The 20,302-nt window shown below is 36.9% G+C and overlaps 1 protein-coding gene across 3 annotated transcripts in view; it reads left to right on the forward strand.

Annotated features, from left to right (window-relative positions):
* The window catches only part of CEP120 (centrosomal protein 120kDa), a 40,014-nt gene that overhangs the window by 338 nt on the left and 19,374 nt on the right, over positions 1-20,302 (forward strand). For 2 of the 3 annotated variants that reach the window (XM_014953445.1, XM_014953446.1), the window contains exons 2-16: positions 1,212-1,368; positions 2,319-2,433; positions 3,281-3,422; positions 5,563-5,711; positions 6,870-7,067; positions 9,816-10,043; positions 10,296-10,503; positions 11,534-11,647; positions 12,911-13,088; positions 14,821-14,970; positions 15,744-15,926; positions 18,234-18,330; positions 18,420-18,566; positions 19,173-19,262; positions 19,729-19,821. In XM_014953445.1, the coding sequence (XP_014808931.1) occupies positions 1,212-1,368; positions 2,319-2,433; positions 3,281-3,422; positions 5,563-5,711; positions 6,870-7,067; positions 9,816-10,043; positions 10,296-10,503; positions 11,534-11,647; positions 12,911-13,088; positions 14,821-14,970; positions 15,744-15,926; positions 18,234-18,330; positions 18,420-18,566; positions 19,173-19,262; positions 19,729-19,821 (2,249 nt within the window). The remainder of the gene's footprint in view (positions 1-1,211; positions 1,369-2,318; positions 2,434-3,280; positions 3,423-5,562; positions 5,712-6,869; positions 7,068-9,815; positions 10,044-10,295; positions 10,504-11,533; positions 11,648-12,910; positions 13,089-14,820; positions 14,971-15,743; positions 15,927-18,233; positions 18,331-18,419; positions 18,567-19,172; positions 19,263-19,728; positions 19,822-20,302) is intronic. The other variant, XM_014953447.1, reaches the window with a different exon arrangement.

Raw genomic sequence — 20,302 nt, forward strand, 5'->3', positions numbered from 1 at the left:
GTATAATCCTATTATCTCTCTGACCATTTGTGTTTGCTTTTAAAGCTTCCCATTGCCAGGGATCATAGAAGGATTGAATGGTAAGAGTTGGAAGGGAACTTAGAGATCATCGAGTTCCAACCCCCCTGCCATGGGCAGGGACACCTCCCACTAGACCAGGTCGCTCAAAGCCCCATCCCGCCTGGCCTCAAACACTTCCAGGGATGGGGCAGCCACAACTTCCCTGGGCAACCTGTTCCAGTGTCTCACCACCCTCATAGGAAAAAATTTCTTCCTGAGATCTAATCTGAATCTTTTTTCTTCCAATTTAAAACCATTTCCCCTTGTCCTATCCTTACTTTTCCTGGCAAAGAGTCCCTCCCCAGCCCTTCTATCAGCACCCTTCAGGTATTGAAAGGCCGCTAGAAGGTCTCCCTGGAGCCTTCTCTTCTCCAGACTGAACAATCCCAGCTCCCTCAGCCTGTCTTCATAGGAGAGGTGCTCCATCCCTCTGATCATCTTCATGGCCCTCCGCTGCACCTGTTCCAGCCGGTCCATGTCCTTTCTGTGTTGAAGGGAAGCTTTAAAATAGGATCCCGTTCTCCGACGGGGGTCTGGCCCCTCCCTGTGCTGTGGTAGGGCTGCGTTTTACAAGCGTTCACTTCATTTTTGTCATTTAAACTGTTAGTCAGAATACGGGATGATTTGCTGAACCCAGGAAAAATCCTGTACAACTTTAGGCACTCTCCTTATCTATTAGTGATTTTTGTTGTTTCCAACAACAAGTAGTTGGAAAGGCACCTTTCTTGGCTTTTGTCAGATTGTGTTTTGCTGCTTTGGTGATAAAGTCTGCAGTAGAGGCAAAACATTCAATCTCTGTCTCTAACCTTTTCACTTGATTTATTCCCAATCGTAGATTTCTCAAAGCTAAATCATACTAGTTGTCTTGTTTCTGTCCCTTTTTTCTCTTTGTTACTTAATGTCTTGCTGTTTCTGGATGTTTCCCAAATAATCTGCTTCATGGTATGTTCTTTCTTTCTTCTGCATAGTGGGAATACTTTTTTTTCTAATATGATGAACATAGCTTTAGAGTAAGTGTAGGTAGGATGATACAGGATGATACAGGTAGGATGATACAGGAAATGCATTTTTATGTAATTGATTTATGGCATAAATCTGAGCTCTCAGTTCTTTGTTTAGTGATGGTGCATGGCAATTACACCCTTTTGCAGGGCGCTATTTCCCAAAAAGACCCAAGCATATGCTTATAGTTGAAGCAAAGTTTGATGGTGAACAGTTGGCTACTGATCCTGTAGAGCACACTGACCAGCCAGAATTTGCTACAGAATTGGCTTGGGAACTTGATAGGAAAGCACTTCATCAGCACAGGTAACATTAGAAAGTTAAGTCTACTTTAGAGATAAAACTTAATTTTCTTGTCTTTACAGCTTTTGTATAGATTTACAGATTTTTGTATGGACAAAATGCAGTTTTTGTATTACTGTAATCTGAATTTTTTTTTGAAACTTATATTTTGGCAGTACACTGCTATATCAAATGTCTTACCATATGCTACCTTTGCCTATTGTGGCAACAAGTGATGTTTGAAAACTCTAAAGGGTATGTTTTTACATTACTGAAAAAAACTCAAGAGCTTACAGCAAATTAATAATGCTATAGTTTGAGCATTGGATTCAAGCTTCTTTATGCATACTGTGACACAGAATTGATTTAACTTCAAGCCTAAAAAGCCTATGCAAAATATTTTAGAAACTGTCAAATAGAAAAGATAAGGTTTCCATAACTATCACTTGATTTTGACTGACAGATTGATTATATTACCTCTGTATTTTCAAAGAAGTTAAAAGGGTCATATTACCTTTGATGTTTGAGAGAAAAAAGCCTAAATGTACCTTATGCTGGACACGTTATCTCTGTCTCTAAGTATTGTTAAGTGCATTGCACAAAAATCTTCTGCACAAATCTTTTTTTTTAAGATAGCCTCACAAGTGAAATCCCAGTTTCATATGAGGTGCAGTGCTTATTTCTTGTATGTGCATCAGGCCAAATTTATTTATATCTAATGTCTTTTCAGTAGTGCTTGAGGCTCTGTGAGACTCCAGTACACTCCTCTTACAAAATTAACCCAATTGTTCGTTCTCCCACTTGATGATTAATTTTTAGATATTCAATATAAACTAGTTTCTGACCTACTAAAACTAGTTCTGTAAAAAATACACTTTGTATCACTGGTATGTCTGAAAGTTATGAATTATTTCTGTGAACTAATTGCAGACATAACTCTTACATTGTGGATTTCAACTGAGTTGTTTTCTCAGGCTGCAGCGTACACCTATCAAACTCCAGTGTTTTGCATTGGATCCTGTATCTTCAGCTAAAGAGAACATAGGCTATATTGTGCTTGATTTAAGGGGTGTGCAGGAGAAGAAACAGGTATGTAATGGAGTATAAAGCTTTAAAAATTTATATTTTGATAACAGGACTGTTACAGATAGTAAAACTTGAATTAAGGCACAGGCAAAACTTCAGAGTGTTTTGGAATATGATTCCTAGTTGATTGTGTTCTTTTGTTTTTTTAGAGGAGAGACATATTGACTCTCTATAACACGGGCCAATGAAAATACTTTTTTACTAGCCTTGCTCTTCTGAATTTGAAGTGCACTTGTAAGTGATACTTCTAAGCAATTCCATGATTTAATTGCCTTGAAAAAAATTTCAAAGCAATTGAATTGAGTCGGCATCATCAACTAGTGTTAAGTCAAGTGTTGTGTTTTGGTTTTTTTTAATGGATGTCTGTGGAAGGTGTTTTAGGTGATCAGAAGGTCTAGCTCCTTAGTACAGCATAAAGTGAACATATTGTAATTGTTCATATAAATTTAATTAAAATTCTACATTGTGCTTTATCAAAACATAACTCTGATATGGGTCATAACAGGATGCTGGTGTCTTGTTTGGACATCGCATTTCTTAAGGATTTATGCTTCTTATAACTTACTCTGCACTTTCAGTTGAGAAACTGTAGTTTTTATCTTCTAAGATTTATGGCATATCTTGTTAACTTGTTTACTGTACAAATCAGTGGAAAAGAGTCTATTCAGCTAGTGTTCTTTCAGTAGAATAATGTCCTTAAAGTAAACCAAACCTTTGGAAAGAGAAAACAAGGTATATTCCTGTAGATGATGAAATAGAAATGTTAGAGGAAGTCTAACTTTTCTGTAACAGCATTACATTATTTTCCTGAATTTTTAAATACTTTTGGTTTTTGTTTTTACTTATGTAGGCACCTAAATGGTATCCTCTGCTTAGTAACAAATATACTAAATTTAAATCTGAAATACAAGTAGGTGTTGTACTGGAGACTGACTCAAAAGCACTAGTCGATGGTTTTAAAGCAAAGGAGGCACCCCCTAGAGAAGGGAAGGGTAAGTAACATAATATCGTGCACTGTGAATTAAAAATGGTCCTGTGTGAGGTGAATATATTGTTTGTTGCAAATGTGTTGGTTTGAGTCTCAAGAGAACTTTAATTTCATAGCCTTTCCAATGTGAATCCTTTATAGCTGATTAATGAACCTTGCGGTAATAACTTTACAAGGATGCTTTAATATGATAATTGTGTGACCTTTCAGATGAACAGAGTTGCAGACCAACTGATCTGAAACTAATTGTTTACTGCTATGGGCGTTTTAGTCATATTTCAGGGCTTTAGAAAGTTCTGTAATGAAACAAATAATAAAGAAACTTCTTCAGAGAATGTAGCTTCAGTATTTCGGCCTTGGAATTGAAGTAGTGCAATATTTCATTTGTTGGATAGGCTGCTTCCCTTTTATGATGAGTTTTTAATCTGATTTAAATCATTCATTACTTAAATCATGTTTTATTGATAAGGTGTTGTAGTAAATAAGTTTTTTGTATTGGTAAGTTTTGTAGTGAAATTAACTGTTGGGACTCATTCCACTTCTGGACTCCCTTGTACTTTCCTTGCAAAAGTAGTTACTGAAATGTGTCAAAAATCTATTAGAACTCAAATATTAATGCTAGTAAGTGTTTTTATTTGTGCTGTGCTTTTCAATACTTTTTTAATCTGTTTTTTTTAATGCAAGTTAGTAGTTCTAAAAAAACAAAACCCAAACCCTTAGAAGCTTGATTTTTAAACTTAAGACCCCAAACCAGACAGATTTACCTCCCACCTTATCCCCCACCGGAGAGTCTATGTCCCTCATTCCTGAAAACTGAGCCTCTGTTACAACTAGGGGATTTTCCCCTACTTAAATACTTTGTGTTTCTTTGCCGAGGGGTAGCTTTTTCCTAATTGTAAATTCATCATCTGCTTATGAGCTGTGGCTGTGGTTAAAAAAAAAAAAAAAGGTCAGTGGCAGTAAGTGCTTTAAAATTTTCTGATCCAGACTGCTGACTTGCCTGCATTGCAAAGGTGGTTAAGGCAGCATGGATGTTCCAGTGTAATCACTTAGCTTACTTTAACCTTTCAGGCTCACAACAAAGCTTGGGGAATTTTTCATACTGTAAAGTTTGTAAAGGAGGCAAAGAACTACTGGAACTCCTGTAAATGATATGTTAACCCGTACTTCTCATGTGATCTTTCTGCAAGCAAACTCTCCTACCCCTCATGAAACTGGCGGAAAACACAAGAAATCCCTTTTGCCTTCACCCAGTGCTGTCTTCCACTTTATGCTTTCTGTGGAATAATTGGTGCAAACAAGTTTGCAAGCTTTTCCCTTTCTTTCATCTCAAGATTAGTCAATACCATATTTAGGCAATGGAGGAAATTAAACATACAGGTTTTCATTAACTTTAAGGATAATATTTCAGGCATTGGGTATGACAAAGCTAGACTACCCAGTTCAGATAGTTAAGGAGATGTCTTCCTTTTGGGATTTATTTTTTTTTTTGCATACTGGCTTAAGTGGTCTAAAACTTCCAGTGATTTAAACAGCCTCTTGGCTCACAACTAAAAGTGCTGTGGTATTTTTCCTATTTGGTGTAACCTGACATGCTTTGAAATGTATTGAATTACTGGTACCAAAGAGTAGAAACAAATAAACCAGAACTCAAACATTGTTCTATGCACTGAGGACTTAAGATGAAAAATCCTTAAATGAAACATTGCAAAGGTCTGTGGAACGAGACATCATACTACTTTAAGCAATTGATCAGGTTGTCATATGCAGCCACTGTCTTGAATTTTCTGTAATTTCTGTAAAACAAAGAAACAGCATGGTAGACTCTAACCTGATGAAATAAAGTTCCAGTTACTGTAATGTTATTCACTGTAACACTGAATAAAAATATGCACTAGCATTCTGTTTAGCATAGAGTTCAAAACAACATCTGTACCCACTGAACAGAAATTAATTTCAGAATTTTTTTGGTAGCTATACCTAAGTCTTTTTTGCATTGAGATGCTTTGGAATCAGGCATCAAGATCTTTATTGGTAATTTTTCTTTCTACATGTACAATAATTAAAGGTAAAATTACAATAAGGCAAATTCCTGCAGTAGTCAATAAGGTCACAAGTTACTTTTTTTTTTTCTTCTTTCTTAGCATCTGCCCTTTTCTCTAGACTAGACCCTAAAAGTATTGTACCAGTCTTGAATGAAGAAGAGGGCTATCATCAGATTGGACCAGCAGAGTATTGCAGAGACTACTTTGTGTTGTCTGTAACCATTGCATTTGCCACACAATTGGAACAGGTTTGTTTCCCTGCTATGTGTAGGTTTAAAGAAGTACTATCCTACTTTTTTTTTCCCCCTCCCATTCCTTATTTCTAGTTAGGATTTTCTTTATTGTCTCAAGTTTCTTGCAATAAATAGCCTTGCCTCATATTGAATTAATATACATAAATTTGGTTTTTAAAACTTTATGTATGTGCTTACATGTCAAATCACAGATAAAGATCAGAATTCTTTTGGAGTACTAAAACTGCATTACTTGAAATTATGCACTCTTATGAAATGCATACATTTATATTACAATATAGTATAAAAAGTATGTGTATGGGAAATATCAATCTTCAGTGTGGTGCCCATGTGCTGTACTCCAAGCAAGATGAAATACCTTTCAGATTCACAAGGTGTATGAAACAGTAGGGTTTATAGGTTGCCTAAGGGAAGGACTTATTAGCTTGGATGAAGTGCTGTGCTAATGTGATTATTTCGGTTTTAGACCTCAGCTGCTGTGCTTATTCTGTACTGTACCACACTGATTGACATTGACTGATTTAAAAATATAGATACGCCCAAGCTACTGTGAAAGTCAGGACTCCAAGCCAGTGTGATTTTTTTTTTTTAATTGTACTCTAACTTGTAGTGTATGATAAACTCTCCTCAGTCTTGTAATTTTTCAGAGAAAAAAATTTTCCATGTCAGAATTATAGGGCCTTGGGAAGTAGAAATACTGGGATCATGCTGGGGTGGCTTGTGCCTTTTTAGGCATTGAGCTCACAGTTGCAGTGGCTATAGGATGAAGTAGCTGTTGCTGGCTGTTTCAGTCTTTATTATATAACTTGATATATAATTTGCATTGTTTATTTACACTATAAATATTTTTGTGGAGGCACTGGTTGTTTCTGAATGTTTGTGTGGTGTTTGACATTACTGAAGATATGATGTCAGTCACATTTTGCAAGTTATTGGTATGCTTTTAAAGTAAGACTTTTTTTTAATTAGTTTGGATATTAGTATAAAAGCTTTCTTTTTATTTTGTGTGTAGTACAAGCTAGGATTTAGGTCAGCTGCTTGGTAGTTTGAGATCACTTAAAGCTCTTTAATTTCCAAGGTAATGCTTATGGGTTACAGTAATTAAACATCAATGACAGAGAGAACCTTTTTCTTTTCTGCATCTTCTTTTAGTTAGTACCTAGTACTATGAAGCTTCCTGAACGACAGCCCGAGTTTTTTTTCTACTACTCACTACTGGGAAATGATGTCACAAATGAACCTTTCACTGATTTAATTAATCCAAACTTTGAGCCTGAGAGAGCTTCAGTTCGAATACGTAGTACAGCTGATGTTCTTCAGAGTTATTTTTGTGCACAGTCAAAATTGCAGGTAAGCTGTTTCTCTCAAATGTGAATGGAAATAAATAATGAAAATAAAAGAAACAAAATACCATAATACAATCTAGTTTTGGAAGGTGAAGCGTCTTCCGGTTTCAGCCTGACCCGCATTTTGTCTCAAATATAAGTTGATTCTGTTATGATGGAAACCCTAGCAGCAAGTTTCTCAGCTCAGATGGAGTGCAGTCTCTTTATTACGGTTGCTATAGTAAGCTGGGTTATATGTCATGATAAAAGATATTGCTGAAACACGATATTCCCAAAGAGCTAATGTTGCATTCTCAAGAGCTGTGGGACCTGCTCTGCAATCAGACCATCTGTAACTTACAGTCCTGCTTTGTGCTTCCTGGGATAAGCTTACCCATACCAGCTGCTCAGGTCATCCTTGCCAAACTTCTAAAATCACTGTCCTCAGCACTCTGTGTGACTAATAAGAGATATCTGGCTTTTTTCTCCACTCCTTAGCCGCGTACTATTGTTAAATATACTATAGCCATATTTGGGCTGTTGGGGATATTGCTTACCTTTAACTGTGCCTTTCAATGGGGGCCGTGGTTTAGTGGTGGAGTTAGCAGTGTTAAGTTTACGGTTGGACTCAATGATCTTAAGGGTCTTTTCCAACGTAAGTGGTTCTCTGGGTAGTATTGAAACAGTTAATGGCAATTTGTGTCTGGCTCTACACTTAACTCAGTACAAAATGAGACTATTTGGTTTAGTGTAGTATAGAGTTTCTAGTGATACAGCTGGTAAATAAGAGTTTTAGTTATATAAAGTAAATTTTGAATCCAGATCCTTTTAAAGTTATTCTTCTTGAAACATACCATTCCAGTTTTGTTATCCAGGTTATAGAATCATAGAATCATTCACGTTGGTAAAGACCCTTGGTATCATTGAGTCCAACCATCATCCCTACTCTACAAATTTCTCCCCTCCCCCTGACTCTTAAACACATTCAAGGATGCTGACTCAACCACCTCCCTGGGCAGCCTCTTCCAGTGTCTGACCGCTCTTTCTGTGAAGAATTTTTCCCTAATGTCCAGTCTAAGCCTACCCTGTTGCAGCTTGAAGCCATTCCCTCTTGTTCTATCACTAATTACATGTGAGAAGAGACCAGCACCAACCTCTCTACAGTGTCCTTTCAAGTAGTTGTAGAGAGTGATGAGGTCTCCCCTCAGCCTCCTCTTCCTCAAACTAAACAGTCCTAGCTCCTTCAATCACTCTTCATAAGATTTATTCTCCAGGCCCTTCACCAGCTTTGTTGCCCTCCTCTGCACTCACTCCAGCACCTTGATATCTCTTGTATTGAGGTGCTCAAAACTGGACACAGTACTCCAGGTGTGGCCTCACCAGTGCTGACTACAGCGGGACAATCACCTCCCTACTTCTGCTGGCCACACAATTTCTAATACAAGCCAGGATGCCATTGGCTTTCTTGACCACCTGGGCACACTGCTGGCTCATATTCAGCTGCTTGTCAACTAGAACCCCCAGGTCTTTTTCTGCCAGGCAGCTTTCCAGCCACACTTCCCCAAGCCCGTAGCACTGCATGGGGTTGTTGTGGCCCAAGTGCAGGACCTAGCACTTGGCATTGTTGAAGCTCATACCATCAATGTTGGCCCATCGATCCAATCTATCCAAGTCTCTCTGTAGACCCTCCCTATCCTCATGCAGATCAACACCCCCACTTAACTTGGTGTCATCTGCAAACTTACTGATGATACACTCTATGTCCTTATCAAGGTCGTTTATAAAGACGTTAAACAGAAATGGGCCCAACACTGAGCCCTGAGGAACACCGCTTGTGACCACCAGCTGGATTTAACTCCATTGACCACCACTCCTTGGGACCAGCCAGCCAGTGCTTGATCCAGCACATCATATGCTCATCCAGGCAGTGAGCAGCCAGTGTTTTCATGAGAATTCAATGGGGAACAGTGTCAAATGCTTTTTGAAAGTCTAGGTAGCCTTTCCCTCATCCAGTAATAGGGTCCTTTTGTCATAGAAGGAGATCAGGTTTGTCAGACAGGACCTGCCTTTCATAAACCCATGCTGACTAGGCCTAATTCCCTGGTTGTCTGTTATATGGCTTGTGATGGCACTCAAGAGCTTCCCCGGTACTGTTAGTTTAAGAATGATTCTGTTGAAATCTTACATTATTATTTCAGATTTTTTGTCTCAACTTCTAAATATTTTTCTAATGACAGTTTTTGGGGAAACATATGCACTGAGGTATTTGGAATTTAATCTTAGTCTCTGGTCTTGAAACAACATATTTAATTTATCATATTGTAAATATGTACTCGTACAGAGAATTACAGGTGCTTTCATCGTGTTAAGGAATGACTTGACAAGAGTTGTCAAGAGATCAGATCCACTTCTTGATTCACAGTTTTCTTTCTCTGACTTCTCTACTCAGCTTCTTAAAACTTAGGGTATTGAATCAGAGCACTGTATCCTTATAATTAATACGTTTTTTTTCCCAAAAGGATGACTTTAGTCATAACAGGTACTAATTGCCAGATTAGGAGGAAGGTGTGTATATGTATGTTGTGTGTGCTCGTATTTGTGTATTTCATATCTTTTCTTATACTGCTCAAAATGCTTGATCACCTCTATTCTAGTCCCTATATGTTGAGAACATTTTGATCTGTTATATTTATGCTACCGTTAGTAGAGGGTAAACAGTTCAACTGGAAGTGCATGTTCCAATTACTTTCTAGCACTTTTTTAATATATACAGATCCATCTTTGCTGTGGGGACCAGTCTCTTGGAAGCACTGAAATACCTTTGTCTGGACTACTGAAGAAAGGAAGTGTGGAGATTGATCAACACCCTGTGGCAATAGAAGGAGCATTTGTCCTTGTTCCACCAAATAGAGCTAAACAGAAACTGCCACAGTTGCCTTTGGATATGGGCCCTACTGTTGGGGTATCTGTAATTCTGCAAAGGGAGAGCTTGAGTGCCCAGGTACAGCTTACTCATTTAATGTTGATTTAGACACTGTTTCACAGTTTTGTGTTCAAAAATTGTTCTTTCTAAGTCTTGTTTAACTGTTAAGTATGTAAAAGAAAACCTGAAAGAATAGGTTGCTTTATATGAATAATCCTTTCATTGCTTCATTTTTCTGTCAGAAAAATTGTCTCAAACTATAAAAATGTTGTAGACTGAATTTTTCAGTGCAAGCTGTGATCAATAAGAAAACTGTATCGCTTTTTTCAGCCTTTGATTCCCGTAAATGCTCCAACTGAACCTGAACAGCCACAGGAGAAAGTTCTTTCACCTATGAGTGGAAAAACAGAGAACCTCCAGCAGAGGTCCCAGGATGTCCTGTCTCAAGCTGACCACTTTTCCTCAACAGAAGATGAAGCAACAGAAAGTGAAGTTGAAAGTCTGAAGTTGGAAAAAGGCACGAAACTAAAGAAAAAGGGTATGTGGTATATAATTTTTTCCCCCGTTGTCAAGTGTGGTCTTGGATTATGTACTGTGGTGATAAAATTCACGCAAGTAAGAATTACTTGCATAATGTTTATTCTCCTCCTATTATTTATTTTAACATTTGAATATGGTGGTTTTTGAAAGCACTTGGAAGACCCACGTTGGGTATTTGGTGATGTGTAGATTACAAGTGGTGTGGATCGTCACCAGCTTGAAAAATACCAGAAATGTTTGGAATTCCCTGAATTTGAAAATCAGAAGGTTCAGTACAATAGCCCATGAAGAAACTGACTTGCTCGATGAGGAGGTGAAATGGCCTAACATTCACATCTATTAAATAGAAAGGCAGGGGAAATAAGGGAGTTCTAAGACTTCTAAGGAATTTACTGTGTGGATAAAAAATTGTGAAAATAAGTGTTCATACTGTTCAGATTACTAGACAAAACCAAGCAACAGGGTTGTTTATTTTTACATTATCCTTTTGTAGGGACTTGTTAGCCCACATAGCCTTATGCCTTCCCGTGTTTTGTCTTTGAGGACTGGGTTGAGGAGAAGTCAAAGAGGAACAGAGATGAGAGGGAGAGAAAAATACTATACTAATGATAGTGTAAAGCTCAGAATAAAGATTGTTAGTTTCCTGAATATTACTGAACATGCATCTTAAGAGATGATTTGTGAATAAAGCCAGATGATTCTTTTTCTAATGGTATTTCTATTACTGTTCTTTTGAGATTGGTCCTAAAGACTCACAGTTCTGTATAGGAAAATCTGTGTCCTAGAACATGTTCTCAGGATTTGTATGCTAATTTAGCGAACTTTTCTTTTAGTCCTAACTGATCTTATCCAAGCAAGGGTTAAGTCCTTCATATGGAGTGTATCAAGAAAAGGTATTGTGAACACAGCAGCTAGTTTGAATCTGCAGTTAAAAAATCCAGGATTTTGCTTTTTTTATTACTATTAATAATAATTTTAGAACTCTTTTGGTAAGTTGTAAAACGTGTCATTTCACATTTCCCTTTCAGGGCTGGTGGCTGAGTCTTGCCAAGAGGCTAACAAACAGTACACTGAAGAGCTTCCAGTTTCCAAATCACAGAGCAGAACAAAGTCACCTCTAGTGTCAGACATGCAAGATGCCAGTAATGCAAAACTTATCACATTTAGTACATTGAATGAAATTTGAATATAATAGCAACTTAAATGAATTTTATCAGTAGGCTGTATGCAGTTTTTGTTCTCTTGTGACATCCTTAAACTGCTATTCAGCCATTTCATTGCACCAGGCAATCTAGTCACGCCTGAATCACTGAAAATCATTTCATTCCTATGTTGTGCTAACTAGCTGATATTGAAGTAGTACTGAATTTTTTTTTGTATTGTTAATGCAAATGGAACACTCAAAACCAAGCAGAAAAAAAAATAAGTCAATGATAGTAATGATGTATCTGTTAAAAAAAAAATGACAAAAATGGAAACATTTTAGATAATTATGGAAACATTTTAGATAATTATGAAGAAAGAGGATCGGAACAACTGACACTTACAGAAGGCAGTTGAGTTCTCTGACAGTTTTTTTGCCTCTTTCTCTGCTTTATTAACTTAAATGTTTTTTGGAGGATACCTTTTGGAAATGCTGTGTGTAAAACTTGTAGTTTGACCTTTTAATCTTTGAAGGCGGTATTGGGTCCCAGGGTAAGTACTTGAGAAGCCTGGATGCAATTGGACAGACACTATAGCTTCTGCTTCTTATATTATGAAATGGACATCACAGTAGGTGGGTTCTGATCAAAGGGCATAAGCACATGTGCTTTGCAGACCTAGCTAGACCATTTAAATTTATTTCAATAGTTAAACTTCAGCTTGGGACCAATAGTTAATGCTGCCTTACATAAGCACTGAAATTGACCTGGTGCTCTGCTTTTCAGTTCCAACCTACAAAGGTTAGTTAACCCAAAGCAAACTAAGTTACTGTAAATGATTTTTTTTTTGTAAGCCAGCCTCTTCTAGCCAACTTAAGGGCATGCAGGAACAATTACATAAACTGCTGAAACCAAAGTCTTCCAGCATTGTTCTGAAGAATTTATTTTCTTGGATCTTAGTCTAAATGTTTCTTCAGTGAGATAAACTTACATAGCTTTGAAGATTAATGAAAAAAATTAAAATATTACAGAATCTTTTAAGAAGATTTTAAATATATTGGGGTTCTGATGTGGTTGTGGGTGTTTTTTTCGGAAGGAGTATCTTACAAATAGAGTGGCTGTTTTTCACATTAGGAATTGAAATCTCTCAGGGAAGCAACCTATCTATACTTGCATTTAAGGTGGGAGAACTGTCCAAGATTTTGTTATTGTGCGCAGAACGAATTATTAGAAAAGCTTACAAATTCTATTCTGTGTTTTCAGCTGATAATGGTTCATTAACTGCATCTCAGCCCAACCCTGCGGGTGCATCCAGTTCTTCTGAGCCTGTCTCAGCACCAAAAATTGTCATTCCAGCAGCCTCTCATCACTTCTGCTTTTCAATAGACTTACGAAGTATACGTCGTCTGGACGTTGGTTTTCCAATAAATTGCATTTTAAGGTATCGTTTATTTTTGATACTGTTCTTGGTAATAACTAACTTATTTTCAATACAAAGCCTTCGTACTCTAAATGATTGCTGGCAGCATGCTGCCTGATGCATTTTACAGAGCTCATTTTCAGTAGGGAAATACTTTGGAACGTTCCTCTGACTCGTCACTAAAATTGTGAACATTACAGCATTAAAGATAGCACATAACACTTCACCTGCACTGTAATTTGCATTAAACCTCACTTGAATATTTAAGGTCAGACAATACAGGCCATCATTCAGTCCTTAGAGGAAAAGGAGGATGACTTACCTACTGCCTTTCTGGATTCTTTTCCAGCTGAGTGAAGGAGTGATTTCTATAGCTTTCCATGTTTCCACCAAGAAGTCCTTGTAGCGTTTTAGCAAGAGACAGATCACCCAGTTTGTGCGTGGCAGTGAAGCATGTTCTAGCCTTAGAGTGAAGAACCGGTGTAGTAAATGCAGTATCATTCTGAGTATATCAGGGGTTTTTGATAGTCTTCCCGTACAAGAAATAAAGCATCTTCTGTTACCTTTTTTGTACCTCTACAAATTAATATAAGCTTTATGGATGCATTTATTTTATCAGTAACTTAGCTAACAGCTGGCATCATCAATTTGAGCAAAGTAAAATTCAAGAGATTCTTAGCCTTCCCTTTGTGGTTTGTCATACATTGAACTAGAGTAGTTCCAGGCCACACTGTAAATCACATTGGTAAAATGATTCAGCTTTCCTTTTAGTGAATCAAAGTGTGGGAAATGAAAACTAAATTCTTCAAATGTGACTGAAATTTTCAAGTAGTGCTAACACAGAATCACAGAATCTTCTAGGTTGGAAGGGACCTTAAAGATCATCTTGTCCAACCGTCAACCTAACTGACAAAAATAGACACCCACACAACAAACAAGGAGCATCATCACTAAACCATACCTCCCAGCACTACATCAACCCGTCTTTTGAACACCTCCAGGGATGGTGCCTCAACCACCTCCCTGGGCAGCCCATTCCAATGTCTGATAACCCTTTCAGTGAAAAATTTTTTCCTAATATCCAGCCTGAACCTCCCCTGGCGCAACTTGAGGCCATTTCCTCTTGTCCTGTCGCCTGTGACTTGAGAAAAGAGACCGACCCCCACCTCTCTACACCCTCCTTTCAGGTAGTTGTAGAGAGCAATAAGGTCTCCCCTCAGCCTTCTCTTCTCCAGGCTGAATAACCCCAGCTCCCTCAGCCTCTCCTCATAAGACTTACTCTCCAGACCCCTCACCATCTTTGTCGCCCTTCTCTGGACCCGCTCCAGCACTGTGGATATGTATACTTAGGTATGAATTATTGTGTATTAGACCAGTCTTACTTGTAAACTTAGTTACAGATTGCTACTTGAGAACATTTATATCTCAATCTAATATTCCTTCTGTTTCTCTGCTCACTTTTATAAGAATTCTGCAATTATTATATAGAGATTAATTCAGATTGTTATAAACATACAGGTTAAAGTTTTTTTTGTCAAAATAACAGCAAATATAAATGAAGGCGGGTCAGTGCTAAAGTAAACGAGAACGTATTCAAGAATTAAATTGGATGTATTTGTGTACTTTTTACTAACTTTAATACAAATTATGCTTCAGTGAAGGATGTCTAAACTGGTTTTCTTGTTGCAGAAGGTTTTATTAAAAAGTATATATTAAATTATCTTTTGGTTATTTTTGTTATTGTTTTTATTAGGTACTCGTATCCATTTTTTGGCAGTGCAGCACCTATTATGACAAGCCCACCTGTAGAAGTGAGAAAAAACATGGAAGTCTTCCTTCCACAGTCTTACTGTGCATTTGACTTTGCAACTATACCTCATCAGCTTCAAGATACATTCTTCAGGTGATAATTTGCATTCTTTTTATCTTAATTGCATTCTTCTATTTTTTGTTGTAAATGCACTCACAAGTTCAATTTTTTTTTAAGATCAACTGTTTGAGAATTTAGTGACAAATCCAAGTGGCTAATGCCACTTCCACTTTCTCTGTTACTTACATTTAAAGTCAGCGACTCTAAAATTCTGGCTTTTATCTCTTGAGTACTTTTGCAGCAATCACTGCTTACAGAAGCAAGTGCTGTTGCTGTAAGTTGTTAAATTCAGTGGTCGATAGCATAGTTTTAACAATGCATTACACCAGGTACCTACAAAACTGAGTTCAGTGTTGAGGGCTGTAGCACAATTTTCCCATTAGTCCCATCAGCTTTTGATAACTGTTTAACGTGGGATAAAGAGTCATCAAAATAGTGGTATTTTGAAAGAAGAGGTGGAGAAGATGTATTTGAGTGGCAGTGACTAAAATCTATTTGTAGGTATTTATAAAATAAGAACTAGGTCTGTTAAAATTATTCAGTCAGTTGCTTTCACTGCAGCATTGTTCTTTCTAATAATTGGAGAAAGGAATCATAATTGTACCTAAGTGATAGAGAAGATATTAAGTCAGTCAATCTCATTCCTCTGTGAGTGAGACGCAGTAAACCCATCTCATTGTTTGAAAGTTGTGACCATCATTGATTTAGGAAGTTACTTTTACAACATGAGGTCCTTTTCCCAAATGAATAGCAATGCTTCCTCTTTTGTGTTGATGCCTGATGCTAAAATAACTTTTTTGTTTCAGATTACCTCTGCTAGTTGAATTGTGGCACAAGGATAAAACAGCCAAAGACTTGCTTCTAGGTGTGGCGAGACTTCAGCTTTCAAATGTTTTGGCTTCGGAAAAAACCCGGTTCTTGGGTGGTAACGGTGAACAATGCTGGCGTCAGATTTGTAATGAAACAGTCAGTGTCACAGCAGCACAAGGGTAAAACTACTTAAGAAAATACTTACTCTGTAGCAAGTTTTGAAGAATTGGGGTTTTTTAGGGTTTCCTTGAAAAAGGACAAGCTCTTCCTATTTACCTTTTTGAATAGGTAAACAGGCTGTAGAGTACTGCAATATGGGGGTGGGAATAGGCATCCAAGATATTAAAAGTTAAATTGCCATAGGCATACTGTGCAACCCCATACCACAACCAGAGTCATTGTAATAAACCTTAATGTAATCATGATCTTAGATAAGCTTCATGGACAGATTTAAGAAATAAATAATTGGAAAACATTGGAAATTGAGGCACTTGCCTGATATAAGTTACTTAACAATTACAAAAAGCTGCTGTTATTCCAGAAAATAGTTATGACTGTTTTCCACAGCATGCTTATAGATATGACTGACTTCAGTGAAAATTAGGAGAACAGATATATCCATAGTGTGGAGATGTTCCTAATTCAGGATTATACCCTGTGATAGTAGCAGGAGTTTGAGCTTGTGTACATTAGAAGGAGCAGTGTTATTCATTAATATTTTGTACTAACGTAAGTGTTCATTTACATAGAGAAGTGACATTGTTTTTTATGTATATGAAGAAACTTAAGTTGTAGTTGCTTCCATCCTATCTCCGTTTTGAAGATGTGAGCTGTGCTACCAAGTGTCTAGATCCTCATCTTCTCTGTGATAATGGAACTTGATTATGACTTTAGAAATAAATATAATTGCTATTAAGACTGAGGTCAGTTTTAAACTGCTAATCCTACAGATGAATAAAACATACTATATTTGACACACAGGAAACTCCAGGTTACTGCCATAAAGACTGATATCCACCCTCCTCCCACATTGATAGAAAATTGATCTCTAGCTGCATTTTAACTTTGTGTGAAAGCCACCATGGCCTCATTGTGTGGAGAGTTACTTTGTGATCTCACTGTACATTAAGGTTCACTCTTTCAGTAGTAATAAATTTGTTACAATGAAATCTGGTTTTGCACAAAACTTAATAACCACTAGATGGCATTCTCAAAATGTAATCAAGTCTTTATTTTGCTGTGCTGATAGCTTTTTAGCTTTGCTCTTGTTGGTGTAACATTCTTTTTACACTGATAAGCTAAACGGACTTAATTACTCGGAGTTCCAAGGTCCACTACCTTGAATCTTGTTTTGTTTTTTAATTGGTAGATTAAAACTGGTAGAAAGTTGTAAAAATAAAGGTTGTAAAAAATTTAATGCAGTAATTTATGTTAACTTAATGTGAAGGACAAATGTTTGGGTTTCTCCCTTGCAAGTAACTGTGTAGAAGATTGCAGCTTTGTAAAAAATATTGTAGTGTTGTCTTTTTATATTTGCTGGAAGAGAATTCCTGTGAAAACTACAGCTATGGTTAATTCCTGCAGTCTTTTGTTGCATTTCTGCAATCTTAATTCTGCAGCTTCCAGGCTTCAAGTAATTGTGTAATTGCCTTTGCATCATTGGGTAGTTATATCTGAAATGATAGTTTTTTTCCTGACCAAGTGTAGGTCTACACTAACTTTCATGTTAGACTAGTGGTAACTTTCAGCTACATTATATGTGAGTGTTCCTCCTCTTAATGTCTTTCTGTGAAGAAAACTACCTTTGTTTATTCCATGTTTTCTGCTATTAGAGATGGGGCAGACAGAGGCAAACTGCTCTACTTAAGCAGAAACTGCAACTAATTTCAGATTAGTCTATTAAAATATGTTATCTAAACACTTTTTCACTGTACAAGAACAGGTTGATGTTTAACCTGTAAATGCACTTAAAGTTGTTGGTTCTCTGTTGCTGAAGCTCTCAGAAGTGTGTACTTTAGTAAACCCAGGATGGCTTACCACACATGGTATGCTAAGTGTCCATGGTTAACTAGAAAGCTACTGCCAACATTTAAAGAAGTAAGACTGGTGGAATTCATTGAGTATCTTAGCAATACCTAACAGGTGTATTTTTTAGAAAGATTTGAGACTGCAAGTATAATTTCGCATCATTTTCTTGGTACAGGGATATGCTGATTCTAGTAAGCTGTTAGTTAAATAGGTTCCCAATGTCAAGTTCAGAAATGTCAAAGTCAGAAAGTTTACTGTAGATGTATAAAACAGTCCCCAAGTTAAAACAATATACATGGGAGTGTGTATTTGGGTTGTCACATTGCCAACTGTTTAGAGTCTCAAGCTATATGGAACCTTTTAACACCTCAGTTTCACTGTTTTGTGTGTTTTCTTAAAACTCTTTTTATATTTTTAAGACAGTTTTCATTAAAATAACATTTTAATGCTATTTATAGGTCAGGCAACAGAATAGCAGAGCTTTCATACACTATCACTTTGGAAGACTACGGGCTTGTGAAAGTGCAAGAAGTTCTGGTGTCAGATTCTTCTCAAGTAAACTTTACATAAATCTTACCCTTTTTCCTTGAATGCTTCTTTGAAAAGTTGGGTTTCCCATTAAAAATCCACTGTTATTATATCAGTGTGTAGGTGCTGGTCAACAACGGCATGTCCCTCACACTCAGCCTCATTGTGCTGACCATCCAGAGCCTCGAGAAACTCTTGAATACAAAGCAGCTCTGGAATTAGAAATGTGGAAGGAAATGCAAGAGGACATTTTTGAAAATCAGGTTTTTACTTTTTCTGTTTATTTCCTAAACTGTATGACTCCTAGAGAAGTTTTAGCAGAATTAGGGAGAGGAATATTGACTGCGTTTTTCTTAAAATTTGCCACTGTTTCAAATAAGAACTAAATTTTGCTCATATAAAATATGTAACTTTAGATGTACACAAATATCTTCAAGACTCTTAAGGAAGGAAGTTATTTTCTGTTAAGTGACTCAATTAGGTGCTAGGTACGAAATACAGAATACCCCCTTCACAATTTCCCGTTATTGTTTATGAAGTACAGTAGATACTGAAGGTTCAAATTATTGCTGTTAAATGTTAGCATTGCATTTCTTTATTCTGTCAAAATCCATTGCTGTGTTTCTACTCTTAGAGTCATTCTAGGTGGTGTTAGTTGCCTGCTTCTTATAAAAAGACACTGAGAATCTAGTGTCCTAATTTGTTGGGATGTTTTTCTCAAACTTGGGCTTACTTTGAATTTATAGTTAAGGGTAAGAAATACTAGGAGGCTTAGGTCTGCTAGTACTCTCTCCTTTGGAATTGTATTTTCAACAATTTTTATTTGGTTTTCTGGTTTGGGGGTTTTGTTCCTTTTTTGCCTTGAAAAGCTTAAAAAGAAGGAAATGGCCCACATGCAGGCTCTTGCAGAAGAATGGAAGAAAAGAGATAGAGAGAGAGAAGCATTAGTTAAGAAAAAGGTAAGGGAATTTGTTCTTATACTTGCTCAAAGTCTCATTATAAATCACATCACTATAAATTTGACAAAATATTTCATAAGTACAAAGGTTCTGTGTTTAGTCTTCACACCTACTGGTATCCATGCATCTAGTCCAAAAAGTTAAAAGTAGTCCTTAATCATAGAATACTTGTTAGCAAGCTAACCCAAAGGATTTCTATCTTTGGGAGCTTTGTGACTTTAATTGCCTTTCACTTGCATGGTCAAATACCACTTCTACAACCTGGCTGTGCACAGTAACCTGTTAGACTTTATTGTATTGGAAAGAAAGGCTCTTCCTTTCCTCATTAGAAGCTGGAGCTTTGTTTTATATGTAAATTTCCAAATAAAAAATTGTCAATTTTTTATACCAGAGCAACAGTAAATTCTTAGTTTGCCTAAAACATAATTTTACTACAGTTAAAAAAATGCTTCTTTTGTTCTTTTAGGTAACAGAATATACTGTTTTGGAAGAACAGCTTCAGAAAACCCTGAAAGATCTAGATAAGAGAGAACGACAGCTTTTTAGTGCTGAATCAGAGGTAAAAATCTCTGGTCATTTTAAGCAATGCTATTGCATGAACTATTTCTAAAGGCTCGAGTTTTCATGTAGAGACAATTGTGACCTTTGTATAAGAACTGAAATAGCCACATTCCTACTCATACATAGAGGAACACTAATAATTTAAGCCAAGTTTTGTTATAACTGCACTTTTTTTACTTAAATGGAAATTTGTAAATTTTCTATTCTTAACAGAATTCAAGTGTTAGTGGAGACATTTATATGGGAGCAGACCTCAGTTTTAAGTTTAGTAGTGTCAGATGTACATTGTACAGGCGTACAAGAGTGCCTTACTTAACCAGCAATTGCTAGATTAACAATTGAAATAATAGCAGGTGCCAAGGAGAGCTGGAAGAAACTTCAGTTGTTCAGGCCTTGTTATCCAGCAATTTCACAGAGTTCCTATTTCCTACTTTTTTTAGTGACAAGGCCAAAGAGCGTGTGGGAGAAACCAGTAGTTA

The sequence above is a fragment of the Calidris pugnax genome, unplaced genomic scaffold (genome assembly GCF_001431845.1).
Source record: "Calidris pugnax isolate Ruff unplaced genomic scaffold, ASM143184v1 scaffold209, whole genome shotgun sequence".
NCBI lineage: Eukaryota > Metazoa > Chordata > Aves > Charadriiformes > Scolopacidae > Calidris > Calidris pugnax.